The 18,687-nt window shown below is 40.3% G+C and overlaps 2 protein-coding genes across 2 annotated transcripts; both read left to right on the forward strand.

The window, feature by feature from the left end:
* The first annotated feature begins 6,003 nt into the window (after positions 1–6,003).
* LOC123987902 lies at positions 6,004–8,127 on the forward strand. Its single transcript, XM_046286222.1, has one exon. The coding sequence runs from the start codon at positions 6,004–6,006 to the stop codon at positions 8,125–8,127; it is 2,124 nt and encodes a 707-aa protein (XP_046142178.1).
* A 62-nt stretch (positions 8,128–8,189) lies between these two features.
* LOC123987903 lies at positions 8,190–9,185 on the forward strand. Its single transcript, XM_046286223.1, has one exon. It carries the CDS (start codon positions 8,190–8,192, stop codon positions 9,183–9,185), a length of 996 nt encoding a protein of 331 aa, XP_046142179.1.
* The last annotated feature ends 9,502 nt before the right edge of the window (positions 9,186–18,687 follow it).

An 18,687-nucleotide genomic window follows, 5' to 3' on the forward strand; every position in this document is an offset into this window, starting at 1 on the left:
TATTGAATACCAATCTTTTTTTTACAGAAAATATAATTTTAAATAAATGATCATTAAAAATTCAAAATATTTATTTCTATCCAATATATTATTTAACTATTATAATAATTTTATTTTTATTAATTTGCTTAACTTTATCTTTTAAAATATCTACAATTAAAATAATTCCTCTTCGTAAAATTAAAATTTAATGAAAAATAAATATTTTAAAATTTTTAAATCTAATAAATTTCTCAATATTATTTACTCATCATTTAATATTTATCCTACACCAGTTAATATTAATTATTTATGAAATTTTGGTTCAATTTTAGGAATTCTTCTGTTAATTCAAATTATTTCAGGCTTTATTTTATCTATACATTATTGTCCAAATATTAATTATGCATTTGATAGAATTATTCACATTATAAAAAATGTTAATTCTGGATGAATATTTCGTTATATTCACTTAAATGGAGCTTCATTTTATTTTCTTTGTATATACTTTGTAACGTGGTGACACCTGTGCCCCCCCGTTACAATCGCTGCCCTTCTCCCACCTCAAATCCCACCTAGAAATGACCCTTAACCCTTCTAACACCTCACCCCTTTTCCCCGCCCGCCGGTGTCGGGCCGATGGAGGCGACGGAAAAGAGACAACAGGGATCACCCGCAAAAAGGAGCTACGAGGCCGGTGACAGACCTCCTACCCTCCAGGAGAGGAAAAGCAACGCGGGACTTCGGAGAAAGAGACGAAGCGGCCCAGCAGCTGATACAAACGTCCACCTGGAGGCATCTGTCGCCGAGCCCGAAGACCTCAGTCCACCCGCCACGGCCGGAGATCCGCCAGCCCCCGAACTCGAACACCGGCAGATCGATAATCGATAACCAATCTATTCCGTTGCCAGAAAAGGCCCCCTTCCTATTCCCCATCCCCTCCCCAAAAATCATCCCGCGACGGTCCCGTCGTCGCGGCAGCGACGACGAGCCGTCATTGAGCCCTGGGCTATCTAAACAAGCGATTCGTGGAGATAAAGAGATTTTGTAAAAGCGACTTTGAGAGTGCGATTGTGTGTGGAGTTGACGTAAGTCCCTTCCGATATTGATTTGTAAAGAGTGAGTGCACGGCAACGGCGACCTTTCGATTGCGAACTCGCGTGTCCGCGTATCGCGCCGGTTATCCTCCGTTACATTTTACGAAACCCCCTTTTGTCCAACCCCTAATATTCCCGTCAAAAAGAATCCTCGCGCATAACGTATACGAACTTCCAGCGAACCGTCCAGACCTGAGATCTCCCCTCCCACGCTTATCCTCCTCGCGTACTCCCCCGCGAGATTGTAAGGACGTAAGAGCCACGAGTCCCATCCTCTGTAACGACCCCTATTCTGTCCCTTTGTCCAAATTTTGATTGCCACCGCGAGTGGCTGGCGCCCAACGTGTATACGAAACTAGTGTGAAGAGAATATAGAGTGAACCCCGAAAGGGTCACAATATATATATTTATTATTAAAATAAATATATGTCAATAAATTTTATATATAAATCAACAATTTAATTAATTTATAAACCTAAAATCAAAATTAATTATAAGTTTTTAAATAAAATATTATAAATAACTTAATTTATAATATTATATTATATATATATATATATATACATATTTGTACCCCGCAATGGGAATAAAATAAATAATATATATATATATATATATATATAATATAATATAAATATAATATAATATATATATATATATTCAATTTTCAAATCTTAATCTTAACGTTCTTAATTTCATATTCTTACATATATACAGGGTGTCCCAGCTTAAATGTTATAATTCCGTTATTCCGTAACTATTAATGATACAAAAAATTGTTGATATGGGATTTGCACGGTAAAAGGAGGCCTATGTTTTGGCCGAAGTGAAAAATCATTTGCATTATTAGTTTAAAAGATATGATGGTCAAGTTTCGTTTTTCAAATGGAACTATATATTTTTTTTTAGTTCACGTGATAGTGCTTCTCAAGGCGAATTTATTAAGCTTTAATGTATTCACCCGATTTTTATTAGTTTTCGGGATATAACGTTTACAAATTTCCCGATTTTCAGTAGATACGTTTCGGTTTGAGTGGCAAGTCGTAAAAGCGGCCCTATTGTTGTAGTTTCTTATTCTTTGGGTCTGCCGTTCCTAGCGTAGACCCCCGCTGAGGCACTGACCGCTACAATAGGGCCACTTTTACGACTTGCCACTCAAACCGAAACGTATCTACTGAAGATCGGGAAATTTGTCAACGTTATATCTCGAAAACTAATAAAAATCGGGTGAATACATTAAAGCTTAATAAATTCGTCTTGAGAAGCACTATCACGTGAACTAAAAAAAAATATATAGTTCCATTTGAAAAACGAAACTTGACCATCATATCTTTTAAACTAATAATGCAAATGATTTTTCACTTCGGCCAAAACATAGGCCCCCTTTTACCGTGCAATTCCCATATCAACAATTTTTTGTATCATTAATAGTTATGGAATAACGGAATTATAACATTTAAGCTGAGACACCCTGTATATATATATTAATTTTTTTAAAAATAATAAATCTTAATTATTAATAATCTTAACATCATTTTTTATCAATTTAATTTAAATTTATTTATATATATATGTTTGAGAATCCGCTCAGCCATGATGGCGCTCACGGTCGATCGATTTATCGATCGGGAGTTGCCCATCTAGGTAACGCGTGAGCAGGGGTCTTCTCGCCGGCTCGCGCGCAACGCCGCCATTATTGATCATCGATCACCGCAAGCAACAAGTGCCCATCAGAATTGTTCAGTAATTTCTCAAAGTGCAGTTCACACACCAGATCAAGATCACCGAAACGTTCACTGTCAACTCAGGATCCATCGCAATTGTGCAAGCGAACAGGATCACCAGGTAATGTTCACCTACAAATAATTCATTGAAGCGTGAGCCGCCAACCACGTGTCGATCAAGCACGAGATCACGGGCACCATCACAGCCGCGGGCCGAATTAATATAATTAACGGCGCTGAGAAGCTCGCCTTTCAAAATTGTAAAAGCATTGTTCAATTACCATCGACCAGGTGACAGATCAAATCATTAATCTATATGTCTCGACTCAAGTAAGATCATTCTTCACGACGAATCATTGTAATTGTAATTGAAACTCATTCAGACGATTCATTTTCTTACGTGTAAAATTCAAAGCGGATCATTGTACGGTTCACCATCAATTGTCAGATCATCGTGTTCACCCAATTTTAAACGTGACTCAAATAAATCAATTTGTGAAAACCGAACCAGTAAGTGTCAATTCTTTCACCGGCGCAATCCTTCCAGGATTCCCATCATTCCTGAACATTTGGTCCTTCGAGCCGGATTGCGCCCTTGCTGGACTCGGTTTTCACAAAAATTGCTCATTGATCATTGTTCGTCTCAAGTCTTTGTCTCGTGTTCGTAACGGTTTTCGGTGGTCGGCCATTTTCTCTTCTCTCCTCCATTCAAATTTCACTGACACTCTCGCCACCAGGTGGCGCTCAGAAGATCGATCAGCAGTCGATAAAGAAGAACATATCACCATCTCTACACGTCAGATCACCTAGACAACGCTCTAAACAATGGCTCACCAAACGAAGCCCTCAGACAAGTGGAGTGGGATGGAGAGCTCCAAGGAGTCATTGGAGGTACCCGACAAGAGCTCATCGGGACGATCATCGCCAGCTCAGACTGCGACGGAACCGGCACGCCGCACACCGTCGCCGCATTCGCATGCCACACGCGCGAATGCACCCTCCACGCTTCCTGTCGAGCTCCAGCTCAAGGTCCGCACGCATCAAGGACGGCTTCGCTCTATGAAACGCCTGCTCACCAAGTTGCAGGAGAATGCTGGCCAGCTCACTAAGAAGGAATTGGACGACCTCAAGCAACAAGCCGACGAGGCCCTGAAAGCGTTCAGCAAGGAGCACGCTCACTTTGAGGTGGTTTGGCCCTCCTCAATGACAGATCACCCCTACTTTTCCGAAGAGCTCCATGAGAAAATGCAGGACGCTCACTCCGACGCCAAGTCTCTGATCGCCAAGGAGAGGGCCAGGCTCACGGCTCAACGACCGGATCAACAGCCTGATCAGCCCAGCAAAACGCCAGCTCAATCTAAGTTGCCGGATATTGTACTGCCTAAGTTTAATGGCAGTTACACCGACTGGCCCTCATTTATTGATCTGTTTACCTCAGTCGTGATCAACCGAGAGGACTTGGACGACGTCCAGAAATTTTATTACCTCAAGGGATGCCTGCGAGGAGAGCCGCTCAAGATCATATCGAACCTGTCGCTCACCGGATCATCGCTCAATTCAGCCATCGCCCAGCTCAAGAGCCGCTATGAGAACAAGCGCCGGCTCATCCAAGCGCACTTAGATCAACTGGCGTCGCTACCTGCTGGACCGCCGACCATGGCAGCCGAGCAAGCGAAGAACCTGAGCCAGCTCATCTCAACAGCGCTGGAAACGAGAAACGCGGTGCTCAATTTGGTGGATGCGGGAACACTGGGCGACTGTATGCTGGTGCATCAGGTTAGCCGCAAGCTGGACCGCACGACCAAGGAGAGGTGGGAGTCGTCGCTCGGGGCGACGACTGAGTTCCCAAGGTTCGACTCGCTGGTGGAATTCGTTACCGCCCGTGTGAGGACCTTGGAGTCGCTCAGCGAGGACCAGGCGAAGGCAGCTCAACCCAGAGCGGCACCAACGCGACAGGCAGTGCAATCCACGCAGCTCCGAAGGCCAGCTCACGCCGCAGTAGCTGCAGCGCCAGCTCGACAGACAGCTCCTCGAACGGCACCCGAGAGGCCCGACTTAGAGCGACCATCGCCTTTCGAGTGCTGCGATTGTTGCGGAGGGCAACATTACATTGTTGCATGCGCACTCTTTAGGAGCATGACGCCCAAGGTGCGAGCTCAGTGCGTTGAAAGCAAGCGCCTGTGCTACAACTGCTTGGGCAGGCACAGCGTCCGCTCGTGCAAATCTGCTCAAAAGTGCAAGCACTGTTGAGGGCAACACCATACGATGATCCACGAAGGCGAGCCGCAGACAGCTCAACTCCAAGCCGGTTCATCTAAAGCAGCCTCCTCATCCGCTCACACCACCGAGTAGGAACTCGGTGCAGAAGTCAAACCGCCAGATCATCGGACGCTCCTAGCAACCGCTCAAGCTCTGCTCACCACATCAACGACAGTTCATCAAATCCGCATCTTAATAGATCCAGGTTCCGAAATTTCGTTCATCTCCGAAGAACTCACCCGTCTGCTCAACCTTCGGAGACACAGATCATCCATCACAATCATTGGTGTTGGTGGAACAAAATCAACTGAAACAAAGGGTGTGTTCACTGTCATACTCCAATCGATGCATTCACAACAGACTGTCTGCATCCAGGCTCACGTGCTCACAGCCGTATCGACAATCCTGCCATCGTTCTCAATGAGAACTCCGGATTGGCCTCACATTAGAAAACTGAGATTGGCGGACAATGATTTCTTGACACCACGACCAGTCGATTTAATCATTGGAGCGGATTTCTACGGAAGGATCATCAAGCCAAATATCATCAAGGGCTCACCAACAAAACCAATTGCTCAACTTTCCGTTTTTGGATGGCTCGTCATTGGCCCAGTCAACGAATCACATTCAAATACTCATTATTCACATTTTGCAGTTGCTCAAGACGACCAGAGCAATCTGCAAGAGCTGCTCACCAAATTCTGGGTTCAAGAGGAATCACCAATGGATATTCCAAGCACGCTCACTCCGGAGGAAGAAGAATGCGAATCACATTTCTGAGCGCTCACGCTCGTGATCACACAGGAAGGTACATCGTTCGCATTCCACTCAAGGCACCAGCATCGCTCTTAGGCAATTCACACAAGATTGCTCAAAGATGTCTACAAAGCACGTTGCGACGACTCTCCAAGGATTCAACATACAACCAGCTCTACGTCGAGTTCATGAAAGAGTACGAAGAATTAGGACACATGGTAAAGGCTCCAGATCACCAAAGAATTTCATCAAGAGAGGCTGAGAACGTTGGGCCTGATGGGGAGATGACCTTGGCACATGATGCTTCGGCATCAGGAGGGTTGAGGGTCTCTTCTGACGGTTCAACACCTCAGACCTCTGCTCATCTTCAACCATATTATTTGCCTCACCATGGAGTTCTACGTCTCGACAGTTCAACAACGAAGCTCAGGGTTGTATTCAACGGATCAAAAGCTACGACATCAGGCAAATCAGTCAACGATTTAATGCATACTGGTGCTAATTTGCTCTTGAATGTTACAGATGTTCTAATTTGGCTTCGCCATTATCACCACATTTTTGCCACAGACATCACAAAAATGTATCGCCAGGTAGCAGTTCACAAGGATGATTGGGATCTCCAGCGAATCCTTTGGATCGATGAAGACCGCAATGTCATCCCTTACCAGCTCACAACTGTCACGTACGGTACAAAGGCGGCTCCCTTCCTGGCGACACGAGCACTCATGCAACTTGTTCACGATGAGGGTCATCGATTCCCTCTGGCAACGCCTTCGCTCACACATGGCAGATATGTGAACGATATCTTTGGAGGAGCAGACTCAATCTCGGAACTTGTGGAGGTCGCTCAACAGCTGATTGCATTGTGCAACGCGGGCGGATTTCCACTCGCAAAATGGCATGCGACTCACCCAGATCTTCTACGGGCTGTTTCGTCATCCACACAATCGTCAGCTCCCATATCATTTGACGACTGCACTACCAAATTACTCGGTATTCAATGGATGCCTCAAACTGACGCATTCGGCTTCTCATCAACTTTGACTGATCAACCAAGTAAGTGTTCAAAACGCCTCGTATTGTCCGAAGTGGCTCGGATATTTGATCCATTAGGTTTCATCTCACCGGTAATAGTACGAGCAAAAATGCTATTACAAGAACTCTGGCTACACAAAATCAATTGGGACGACCAATTACCGTCTCAAATTGTATCACGATGGTTCATCATCAGAGAAGATCTCAAAGGTTTGGCCAAACTGACAATTCCAAGATGGTTCAACACATGGAACAATTCAACTGTAGAAATTCATGGATTCTCGGATGCTTCTCAACTTGCCATGGCAGCAGTGATTTACATCACTGTCAGCTCTCCGTCCAACGACTCAATGACGTCACTTGTCTGCTCTAAGACAAAAGTTGCACCACTGAAGAGGCTCACGATACCCAGATTGGAGTTGTCGGCCGCACTCCTACTGGCAAAACTCACAAAATATGTTCAATCAACGCTCAAGGTGAAGATCAATGCAACGCACCTGTGGACGGACTCTCAAGTTTCGCTCATATGGATCAAATCGCAAGCATCACGTTGGAAGGATTATGTTCGGAACAGAGTCATTCAGATCCAAGAACTCACTCCAAATGCGCATTGGAGGCATGTTCCAGGTACTTCTAATCTAGCCGACTGTGCTTCCCGAGGCATTTCGACAGATCAACTTCAACGATTCGAGCTTTGGTGGAAAGGTCCTCCATGGATGGCTCGAAATCAAGATCATTGGCCAGAGCAAAAGGAATTCTCAACTTTAAACAGCGAGCTCGAAGTGAGACCCAATGTCTCACTCTTTGCTTCAGCTCAAAAGCTAAGTTATCATTGGGATCTCATTTACAAATATTCATCTCTTATTAAGCTGTATAGACTGACTGCACTTTGTTTCAGGTTTGCCTCACGGCTTAAGAGAAAGCTCGAAACTCCTCCTGTGATCATCATACCATCCTGCGACATGGAGAAGGTGCAGCTCTTCTGGATTCACGCGACTCAACACTTGTATTTCACCAGCGAAATCAAGACGCTCAACTCAGGCTCAACCCTGCCTGCAACTCACCCCTTCAGTCGCCTCACCGCCTTCATCGATTCGCAGGGAACAATACGAGTAGGAGGAAGACTCACAAACATCCAGCGATCCTCCCACGGGACGCTCACCTGTCGAAGATCATCATTGAAGATGCTCACAAGCGAACATTTCACGGAGGAACGCAGCTCACGCTCGCATACATTCGACAACGGTACTGGATCATCGGTGGCAGAGCTCCTGTAAAATCTCACATTTTGAGATGTGTCGTGTGTGCTCGTCAGAGGGGGATTCGTGCTCGTCAGATGATGGGTCAATTACCTCTCTGTCGAGTCACACCATCACGACCATTCGCTCACACCGGTGTCGATTATGCAGGACCGATCACAATGAAAAATTCAAAGGGAAGAGGCTCGAAAACAATCAAAGGATGGATCTGCGTGTTCGTATGTTTCTCCTCATCAGCTGTTCACCTCGAGGTTGTCAGCGATTATTCAACCGAGGGATTTCTGGCAGCCTACAGAAGATTCTCATTACGAAGAGGGATCGCTCACAAGTTGTACTCTGACTGTGGTACAAATTTCATTGGAGCACAGGCAGAGCTCAAACGCCTGTTCACGTCCAGTTCACAGGAGCACCGACAGATCGCATCGATTCTGTCAGCTGACAGCACTCAATGGATGTTCAACCCTCCAGCTGCTCCTCACATGGGAGGAAAATGGGAAGCTGTGGTGAAATCAATCAAGTACCATCTCAGGAGAACAATTGGTGAGCTCTTACTAACATTCGAAGAGTTTTCCACTCTCCTCACACAGATGGAAGCGGTGCTCAACTCAAGACCATTGGAGCCGCTCAGTGACGATCCCGACGACATCTCTGCGCTCACCCCAGGACACTTCCTCATCGGTTCAGCGCTCAACACGATACCAGAACCATCACTGCTCGACGTCTCACCAGGTAGATTGTCGAAATGGCAACTGATCCAGCAGAGGGTTCAACACTTCTGGTCTCAGTGGTCTCGACACTACCTGCAGAGACTTCAATCAATCTCAAAGTGGCATTACACATCGAACGACATCAAGACAGGCTCGTTGGTGCTGCTCACGAACGAGCATCTTCCACCGAGCAAGTGGCCACTCGCAAGAGTGACCGAAGTTCACCCCGGCAAGGATGCCCTCACCAGGGTTGCAACCTTGAAGACTGCAACCACGACTCTCGTCCGACCGATCACCAAGCTTGTCATCCTGCCTGTTCACCATCAAGCTGAGCTCACCTCTGCAGAAACATCATCAACGAGTTGCTGATGGCGGGCGGAAATGTTTGAGAATCCGCTCAGCCATGATGGCGCTCACGGTCGATCGATTTATCGATCGGGAGTTGCCCATCTAGGTAACGCGTGAGCAGGGGTCATCTCGCCGGCTCGCGCGCAGCGCCGCCATTATTGATCATCGATCACCGCAAGCAACAAGTGCTCATCAGAATTGTTCAGTAATTTCTCAAAGTGCAGTTCACACACCAGATCAAGATCACCGAAACGTTCACCGTCAACTCAGGATCCATCGCAATTGTGCAAGCGAACAGGATGACCAGGTAACGTTCACCTACAAATAATTCATTGAAGCGTGAGCCACCAACCACGTGTCGATCAAGCACGAGATCACGGGCACCATCACAGCCGCGGGCCGAATTAATATAATTAACGGCGCTGAGAAGCTCGCCTTTCAAAATTGTAAAAGCATTGTTCAATTACCACCGACCAGGTGACAGATCAAATCATTAATCTATATGTCTCGACTCAAGTAAGATCATTCTTCACGACGAATCATTGTAATTGTAATTGAAACTCATTCAGACGATTCATTTTCTTACGTGTAAAATTCAAAGCGGATCATTGTACGATTCACCATCAATTGTCAGATCACCTTGTTTATTTCATTTTAAACGTGACTCAAATAAATCAATTTGTGAAACCCGAACCAGTAAGTGTCAATTCTTTCACCGGCGCAATCCTTCCAGGATTCCCATCCTTCCTGAACAATATACAGTCGGTCACGAAAATATTCGGACACCACTATAATTCTGACTATTATAGTTCGTACTTCAGAAATTTATGCAATAAGAACAAAAAGAGGTTTCACGTATGTTACTATGCAGTGTGTAGTTAACAAAAACATAAGAAATATTTATTTACGATAAATGATTACATAAATAATAAAAGAAAAATGGAAAGTACGCTCATTTTCATGTCACGAAAATATTCGGACACTATCAAAACGAAGTTTATAACACAATATATAAATCTTGTTTTTATAAATTAATATTTTGTTGGATATCCCATATGCTTTATGACGTGCCGTAATCGCATTGGCATATTACAAATTATTCTTTTTAAATAATCTTGCCCAATACGTAGCCATTCTTCTTGCAGACGTCTTTTTAGTTCGTCCTTTGTGTTTATGGGAGTTGTTCGAATTCGGCGATCTAATTCATCCCATAAATTTTCAATAGGATTCAAATCTGGCGATTGCGGTGGTGGGTGGAGGACATTCTTGCAAGTGTATAATAAAAATTCTTGCACAATACGCGATTTGTGCTTTGGATCGTTATCCTGATAAAATTTTATCCCGCTTTGAAGTCCCATGTTATCAGCACTTTTTTTTAAATTGTTTTGCAAAATGTGCAGATACCTGTTTTTATCGAGGATGTCGTCGATAAAAACTAATTCGCCTACTCCATGGGCCGAAATACAGCCCCACACCATCACAGACCCACCACCGTGTTTCACAGTCGGCTGCAAATGTCTCGGATTTAATTCTTCTTTCGATTTCCGCCATACCCTAATTCTACCATCGCTTCCATAAATATTAAATTTGGACTCGTCCGCGAAAATCACGTCTTCCCACCACTGACTTTCCTTTGAAATATAGTTTTTTGCAAAATTCAGTCTCTTCATCCTGTTGTTCGCGTTAATATACGGCTTTCTTCGAGCTATTCTTCCATTATAGCCTTCTGATCGTAACACTCTTCTTATGTTTTCCGGATGCACTGATATTCCACGGTCATTATTTAATTCAGCTGCTAACTTTGGAGCACTTATCCGAGGATCACATTTGATTTTCCTAATTATGGAGCGTTTATCCCGAGTATTGAGGATCGGTTTGCGTCCGCTTTGAGGGATAGATTCAATTCTATCTTCGTTCTTGTAACGTCGCACAATATCCCATACAGTACTCTTACTAATATTTAATAAATCGGCAATTTTGCGAATTGATTTCCCCTTTTCCCGATGAAAAATTACTAATTGTCGCATATCAAACGACGTGTTCTTACTTTTCCGACCCATTTCGCACAAAGGGTCTAGCCGTATAAGCATAGTGAATCGGCCCCAGCAACACTTTCGGTTAATATTTATACCACATAATGCTTTTTGCCTAAACAACAACTGTGTGCAATTTCAACCCCCTACCCCCTCTGATAAGGGAGATATGAGGGTAAAACTCAAAACCTTTATCATTTTTTTTCTCGGAAACTATTTAAGATATATGATCACATTAAAGTGCAAATAGTAGGTATTCATTAGCTGTATATCATATTTTTTTTTCAAAATTTTTATTCGATGATTAAGGGTTGAAAATTAATAAATAAATTTTTGAAAATGATTTTTATAAACAATCCCTTGGATGACACCCACCGAAAAAATTAAGAATAATCCTTTACTATTTAACTATTATCTGTAAAAATTTCAAGAGTGTCGGATTGGTACATCATAGTTAAAAAAAAATAAAACCAATGCAACGCCCTTTCATAAGGCAAAGCCGGCCTGAACGTTAGAGGCGCTCAACCTAACCGACCTACAGGGGAATACGTAGCGCCGACCCGCCACGTTTCTCGTACCAGAAACAGCTCTCAGAAAAGTATGAGTTCTTCTTTCCCTAAACTGTATGTTACTTAACAGTCATTTATTTAAATAATATATTAACAATTTAAATTTTTTAATTAAGTTTTCTGGTCCTAACTTTTAACGTCCGTGTTTTCACGGTGTTTCTCGTTTTAAGTACGTGGGAGCCCTAAAAAGAGCTGATTATGTTGTACGTTACAAATGGCACCCTTTGATAAATGCAACTAAGGTGTTCCTCGTTTTAAGTGTGTGGGAGCCCTGAAAAGGGCTGATTATTAAGCCCTAAAAAGAGCTGATTGTGTTATGTATTGTCAGGTTGAAGTATATGATTTGAAACAGAACACTCAAAAACTTTTTTTAAAAAAACACGCTTGTAAATAAGTTTTAATCTTCGTCGCTATTTTCATCAATAACTGGAATAATGTTAGTACATTTCCAGATAGTACTGGTACGCTATAATATAATTAACCCTTTTCAGGGCGAACATATACTTAAAACGAGGAAAACCTTAGTTACAACTATTCACAGGTACCAGCTACAATTTAATTAAAAGTAATACGTACGTGAAAAGGTAAAGACGGAAATAGTTATAGAAGTCTATGTTCTTTACAGCGTTGAATAGAATGATATTGCAGTTATACCTGTGATACCTTCTTCGACTATTAAAAGGACAACTAATGGCATCTAACACAGTGCCATTGTTCAAGACATGATATAAATCTGTGATTTAGGGCTCCCACATACTTAAAACGAGAAACACCGTAAAAACACGGACGTTAACAGTTAGGACCAGAAAACTTAATTAAAAAATTTAAATTGTTAATATATTATTTAAATAAATGACTGTTAACTAACACACAGGTTAGGGAAAGAAGAGCTCATACTTTTCTGAGAGCTGTTTCTGGTACGAGAAACGTGGCGGGTCGGCGCTACGTATTCCCCTGTAGGTCGGTTAGGTTGAGCGCCTCTAACGTTCAGGCCGGCTTTGTCTTATGAAAGGGCGTTGCATTGGTTTTATTTTTTTTTAACTATGATGTACCAATCCGACACTCTTGAAATTCTTACAGATAATAGTTAAATAGTAAAGGATTATTCTTAATTTTTTCGGTGGGTGTCATCCAAGGGATTGTTTATAAAAATCATTTTCAAAAATTTATTTATTAATTTTCAACCCTTAATCATCGAATAAACATTTTGAAAAAAAATATGATATACAGCTAATGAATACCTACTATTTGCACTTTAATGTGATCAAATATCTTAAATAGTTTGCGAGAAAAAAAATGATAAAGGTTTTCGGTTTTACCCTCATATCTCCCTTATCAGAGGGGGTAGGGGGTTGAAATTGCACACAATTGTTGTTTAGGCAAAAAGCATTATGTGGTATAAATATCAACCGAAAGTGTTGCTGGGGCCGATTCACTATGCTTATACGGCTAGACCCTTTTGAGCAAGACTAACAAATATTCGATCTCTAACATACTCTGTACATAGTATGAATGATATGTTTACAAACATTGTTTCAGTCAGTTCCAGGAACCTGGAAACTTGAGAAGTACTGCAAGTGTCCGAATATTTTTGTGACATGAAAATCAGCGTACTTTCCATTTTTCTTTTATTATTTATGTAATCATTTATCGTAAATAAATATCTCTTATGTTTTTGTTAACTACACACTGCATAGTAACATACGTGAAACTTCTTTTTGTTCTTATTGCATCAACTTCTGAAGTACGGACCATAATAGTCAGAACTATAGTGGTGTCCGAATATTTTCGTGACCGACTGTATATTCAATTTTCTAAAAATTATCTAATATTTAAAATTATTAGATAATCTTAACGTTCTTAATTTTATATTCTTATATATATTGTGACCCTTTCGGGGGTTCACTCTATATTCTCTTCACACTAGTTTCGTATACACGTTGGGCGCCAGCCACTCGCGGTGGCAATCAAAATTTGGACAAAGGGACAGAATGGGGGTCGTTACAGGGGATGGGACTCGAGGCACTTACGTCCTTACAATATCGCGGGGGAGAACGCAAGGAGGATTGTCGAGGGCTAGGAGAGATCTCAGGGTAGGGAAGGTTCTCTGGAAGTTCGCACACGTTACGCGTAGGAGGATTTTGTGGACGGGAGTAACAGGGGCTGGACAAAAGGGTTCGCAAAATATAACGACGGATAACCGGCGCGATACGCGGGCGCGAAATTCCGAAATCGAAGGGTGCCGTTGCCGAACTCACTCTTTTACAAATTATAATAGTAGCAAGGGCTCACCAAAACGCTTCGCACTCTCTCGCACTTCGCAAATCGCTACTCTCGATATTCGCCAAAAATCGTCGCTCTCAAAATCTCTATATTCGCTTTCTTAGATAGCCAAGGGCTCAATGACGGCTCGTCGTCGCTGTCGCGACGACGGGTCCGTCGCGGGATGATTTTTGGGGAGGGGATGGGGAATAGGAAGGGGGCCTTTTCTGGCAACGGAATAGATTGGTTATCGATTATCGATCTGCCGGTGTTCGGGTTCGATGGGGCTGGCGGATCTCCGGCCGTGGCGGGTGGACTGAGGTCTTCGGGCTCGGCGACAGATGGCTCCAGGTGGACGTTTGTCTCAGCTGCTGGGCCGCTTCGTCTCTTTTTCCGACGTCCCGCGTTGCTTTTCCTCTCCTGGAGGGTGGGAGGTCTGTCGCCGGCCTCGTAGCTCCTTTTTGCGGGTGATCCCTGTTGTCTCTTTTCCGTCGCCTCCATCGGCCCGACACCGGCGGGCGGGGAAAAGGGGTGAGGTGTTAGAAGGGTTGAGGGTCATTTCTAGGTGGGATTTGAGGTGGGAGAAGCGCAGCGATTGTAACGGGGGGCACCGGTGTCACCACGTTACAATATATATATATTCATTTTTTTTTTAAATTATAAATCTTAATTATTAATAATATTAACGTTATTTTTTATCAATTTAATTTAAATTTATATATATATATATATTCAATTTTCTAAAGATTATCTAATATTTAAAATTATTAGATAATCTTAACGTTCTTAATTTCATATATATATATATATATATATAATTCAATTATTTAAAAATTACTAATAATTAATTAGTTATTAATAATTTTATTATTTTATAAATTTTTATTTATATTTATATATATATATATTTAATTTTCTAAAAATTATCTAATATTTAAAATTATTAAATAATCTTAACGTTATTTTATTTACTATTTATTTACTTACTTACTTATATATATATACAGAGTGTCCCACGTAACACTTTTCACGATTTTTCAAGTACTTGCGATAATCTAACAAAAAAATATTTTGAATAAAAGTTTATCAGTTTTCGACTGACTATACACTCCAATAAAAAAAAGATTCACAAAATTTTTTTTTCCGTAATTGTCAAGGTCACCTACAATTTTTTAAATGACACTGTATATTTTTGACATTATGGTATTATAGCCCGTATCAGGGCGAATTCAACGACCTAGTACACCATGACCTTTGGATAACCTTGAAGGCAAGGAAATGAAAACTTCAATAAGAAATGACAATCTGCTTGAATGGGTGATAGTAACTTGTATTTATTACTAAGGCTTGAAATTACATTCAATTTAATAACCTTGAGCAAATAAATGCAAACGATGTAAATGTTGTAGTACTAGAAACGTATGTACGAACTTATCTACGAACTGTCGACAATTTATAACAAAGAAATAATGTCAACATGTAGTGGCTTAGCTATTAAGACGGTACTTATGTTCAGTCTTGACTTGTCACGATAGTAATTCGCAGTTAGTATTAACTTGTCGAAAATTTATTCTAACAGTGAAAAGGTTGATATGTTGCTAATTCTTGGCGAATGTAAAAGAAATGCACGTGAAGCAGCAAATCTGTATACTACAAGGTACCCAGAAAGGCACCATCTATCTGCACAAACATTTTATAATATTGAAAAAAATTTACGAAATTATGGAGAATTTGAAAAGACAAAGAGAAACAAACCATCTACAATTACAACCGAAGTCAATGCTGTTACTGTTTTGGCGCATGTAGAAGTAGATCCGCACACTTCCATTCGTGCAGTTAGTGCTGACACTGGTTTCTCCAAAAGTTCAATTCATAGGGTTATAAAAAAGCAAAATTACCATCCGTACAAAATGAGTACAGTACAACATTTACGCGAAACTGATTCAGAACGCCGCCTTCATTTTATAGCTTGGCTAATGATTTCATGCGAAGATAATCCTGAAATATTAAACTACATTCTATGGATGGACGAATGCAAATTCTCTAATAATGGTATAATTAACCGTCACAATAACCATTTCTGGTCTAAAGACAATCCTCACTGGTTCAGAGAACATAATTTTCAACAAAAAATTGTGGTGAGTGTTTGGTGTGGACTAGTACACGGACATCTACTTGGACCTTATTTTTATGAACATAATTTGACATCCCAAACTTATTTAAATTTTCTTTCCACGCAACTTCAAACACTGATGTAAGAGCTTCCATATGATATTCAGCGGCGTATTTATTTCCAGCAAGACGGTTGTCCACCTCATAATGCTCGATTAGTCCATAATTACTTAAACTTAAAGTTTGGAAAACATTGGTTGGGCACTTATGGCCCTATTTCTTGGCCACCACGATCCCCTGATTTATCACCTCTTGATTATTTTCTATGGGGTCATCTGCAATCAACAGTTTATGCTGTTCCAATACAAAATAAGGAACATTTAAAGCAGCGAATGAGTACAGCATGCGAGGAAGTTCGCTGTGACAGTATCGTAAGAGCAACCAATACAAACTTACTACGTAGAGCGGAATTGTGCCTGCAACAACATGGTCTACATTTCGAACATTTGATGTGAATTCTTCACAAAATGGTTTGCGTTCATTTATTCAAGGTTATCGAATTGAATGTAATTTCGAGTCTCCGTAATAAATACAAGTTACTATCACCCATTCAAGCAGATTGTCATTTTTTATTGAAGTTTTCATTTCCTTGCCTTCAAGGTTATCCAAAGGTCATGGTGTACTAGATCGTTGAATTCGCCCTGATACGGGCTATAATACCATAATGTCAAAAATATACAGTATCATTTAAAAAATTGTAGGTGACCTTGACAATTACGGAAAAAAAAATTTTGTGAATCTTTTTTTTATTGGAGTGTATAGTCAATCGAAAACTGATAAACTTTTATTTAAAATATTTTTTGTTAGATTATCGCAAGTACTTGAAAAATCGTGAAAAGTGTTACGTGGGACACCCTGTATATATATATATATATATATATATTAAATTTTTTAAAAATTAATAATTATTAAATAATTATAATATTTATATTTCATTAATTTATATTAATTTATATTTATATACTTATACATTTATAATTAATTTTCAAGATTATCTAATATTAATTATTAGATAATCTTAACGTTCTTAATTTATTAATTATTATATTAATGCCAGAAAGATTACTGCAGCGTATGCTTCCCTGAGCATCCACCATATTAACCAAAACTGAATTAACATTTTCCAAATCAAAATCAGAATCGAATTGCAGTTAAGATAGGAGAAATCAATATACAAAAGATTGCATAAAGTACCGTAAATATCCAAAATTCACAGATCCACCAACCGTCACAGCTGCACTAGAATTGCGTTAACCATAATATGCAAAACATTATCCTGAAGGGGTACGAAGAGCTACAAAATGAGTAGCGAACGATATTATAGAAACGTGAAACGTAAAACATAAATACACAATTGGAGAAAGAAGTCCCTGAAACATGTCAGATCACCAAGAATAAGAATAAGAATAGTGAGCCGCGAACAATAAACCAATAAACCAAAGTTAATGCCATTCATATCTAGGAGTGCTAAAAATGTATAATAGATCATATAGTCTACAATTAATTAACAATGCCTAGGAACCCAAACAACCTCTGAAAGCTTAGAAACAATGTGTGATACTACAAGAGAGCCTAAGAAACTAAGAACTAAGAAATCAAGAAATCAAAATCAAACCCATCCTTAAAATATACAGAAGGATTATAAACGCAATAAGTGCACAAAATAAACTCATTAAACCATCCAATCCAGACAACTCTACTAAATTCCATAAATATAAGACCCAAAGTAAGACAGATAGATATAATCACAGCAGGTACGGTGAAATAAAAACAAACACATATTAATAATCAGAAATCAAGTCAGTTAATTTAATTTCATTTAATGTCATATGCCGCCACCAGCTACTCTGTTCATTGATTCACTCAATTATAATAAAATAAAGGTAAGAAGTTATATAAACAATGCCATACAATTTACAATTAATTCTGCACAGAATACTGACTAGGTATAACCTAATATAACTAAAATAACTGAGTTATCTGAAATGACTGAATAACTGAATACAATCCAAAATCTAAAATAATCTAAAATAATATAATATATAATACAATACAATACAATACAATACAATACAATGCAATGCAATGCAATACAATACAATACATAAACATAATAATGGAACGAAACCAAATGGAAACATAAATTGAACGTAATATAATATAATAAAATAAAATAATATAATATAATGTAATATAATGTAATATAATATAATATAAACAAAACAGAGCAAATCGCACCACTTGAAACACATACACTGCAATGAAACACAATGCATCACCGTAGAGCGCGCACTTTCACCACAATCACCTCCGTACGAATAAATACAAAATTTAAATTAAAATTAAATTAAATAGAAAATTCAATTCAATTAATTCAGTTCAATTGACACTTATCACTTAACACTTCGTATCACATCACATCATAGATGACCGATGACCATGTCAACGTCAACTAAGATAGGAAAGGAAACCGGGCGAAGCAAAATA

This window comes from Osmia bicornis, chromosome 6, assembly GCF_907164935.1.
Source record: "Osmia bicornis bicornis chromosome 6, iOsmBic2.1, whole genome shotgun sequence".
Lineage (NCBI taxonomy): Eukaryota > Metazoa > Arthropoda > Insecta > Hymenoptera > Megachilidae > Osmia > Osmia bicornis.